Genomic DNA, 1,410 nt, shown 5'->3' on the forward strand with positions numbered 1-1,410 from the left:
GAACTAAAGATCAGAGTTCATAGAAGAGGTCCACCTTCAAGATTTGAAGATGTTTGTGTGGAAGAATGGGCCAAAATCACACCTGAGCAATGCATGCCACTAGTTTCTCCATACAGGAGGCGTCTTGAAGCTGTCATTGACAACAAAGGCTTTTGTACAAAATATTAGATAAATTTCAGTAAGTGTGTTCAATACTTTTCCTCTATGCCATTCCACATTATTACAAATAACTTCATTTCTGGACATTTATGGTTTGATTTCTTTGTATGTATGGATCACTTGGGTTGTTGCCGACATCTGTTGAAAATTTCATGTCATTAGCACCTCTAGTAATATATTTACTGAGAAAAATGTTAACGTGTTCAATACTTATTTTACCCGCTGTATATGCTACGACCTTTAATAATGTATAGGAACAAAACCTTCCTGTTCTTTGCAGGTTTCAGTAGAAGTACATTTAATCCTGTTTCCTTACACAATGGAGACGATGTCACCTCTTTGGACCTGGTAGTTCCTCACACTCCAACGGTTCAGCAGGACCACGTCACACTCGGACCCTCCTCCGGGGTTCAGGAAAGGCTGTTCTTAAACACATATGTCCATGTTAGACAGAAATCATCAGCAGAGGTTAAATAAAACAACCATTGCTAACCAAAGTGCTGTAGGTTTAAATATAAAAGCAATAGAGGGGAAATATAACAGAAAAACACATAAAGTTTAGGATGAATAAAATAAACTTAGAAAATCAACAAAAATAAAGATGTTTTTCTCAGCTACAACTAAAAGCGGATATAAAGATGGGTTTTCAATCAATTTAAAGCCATATTTGAAATGTCCAAAATTAGTGAAATGCATAAACACTGACAAAAACTTGATTTTGAGCAGAAAAGCCTTTAATTTGAACAACTTTGTCTGCATGCTGGTAAAGCTACTTTCACTACCAGCTGGGAAATCACAATATTCAAATATGGTTGTAGGTTGTCACTTTTACATTACATCAAGAAATCCTCTTTAGAATCAGCTAAAAATGGGATTCAGACCTATTTTCCAGGGGTTATCCCAAGTATTAAAAGGGCAATATCATGTAAAATCAACTTTTTTGAGTTTTATATCATGTTATACTCTCATAAAAAACATGCCCAAAGCCTTGCTCTGACTCATTCATGCGTGTTTGAGAAATCCTGCAGCTTTTTTGGGAAGCCATGCTTAGGAGCAAAACGACAGGTGGGGACCAGAAACACCTTTTGGGACCAGAAACGCCCCTGGGACGTGTCTTTAAGCCTAACTTCCTCAAGGCAGAGCGTACCCCCTCCCGCCCTCCCCACACACCCAGCCCATGACTCCTGCAGGCTCTCCGGTGAAAAACCGAAAGTGAAACTTAAACCGTCTTCTGAGCTCCTATCATTAGTT

At 38.5% G+C, this 1,410-nt stretch overlaps 1 protein-coding gene across 1 annotated transcript in view; it reads right to left on the bottom strand.

Moving 5' to 3' along the window:
* Positions 1 to 1,410, bottom strand: part of immp2l (inner mitochondrial membrane peptidase subunit 2) — a gene marked incomplete in the record, with an annotated part of 9,690 nt that overhangs the window by 4,930 nt on the left and 3,350 nt on the right. Inside the window, 1 exon segment of the mRNA XM_014029127.1 lies at positions 476 to 579. Coding sequence (XP_013884581.1) covers positions 476 to 579 — 104 coding nt within the window.

This window comes from Austrofundulus limnaeus, unplaced genomic scaffold (assembly GCF_001266775.1).
Source record: "Austrofundulus limnaeus strain Quisiro unplaced genomic scaffold, Austrofundulus_limnaeus-1.0 Scaffold858, whole genome shotgun sequence".
NCBI lineage: Eukaryota > Metazoa > Chordata > Actinopteri > Cyprinodontiformes > Rivulidae > Austrofundulus > Austrofundulus limnaeus.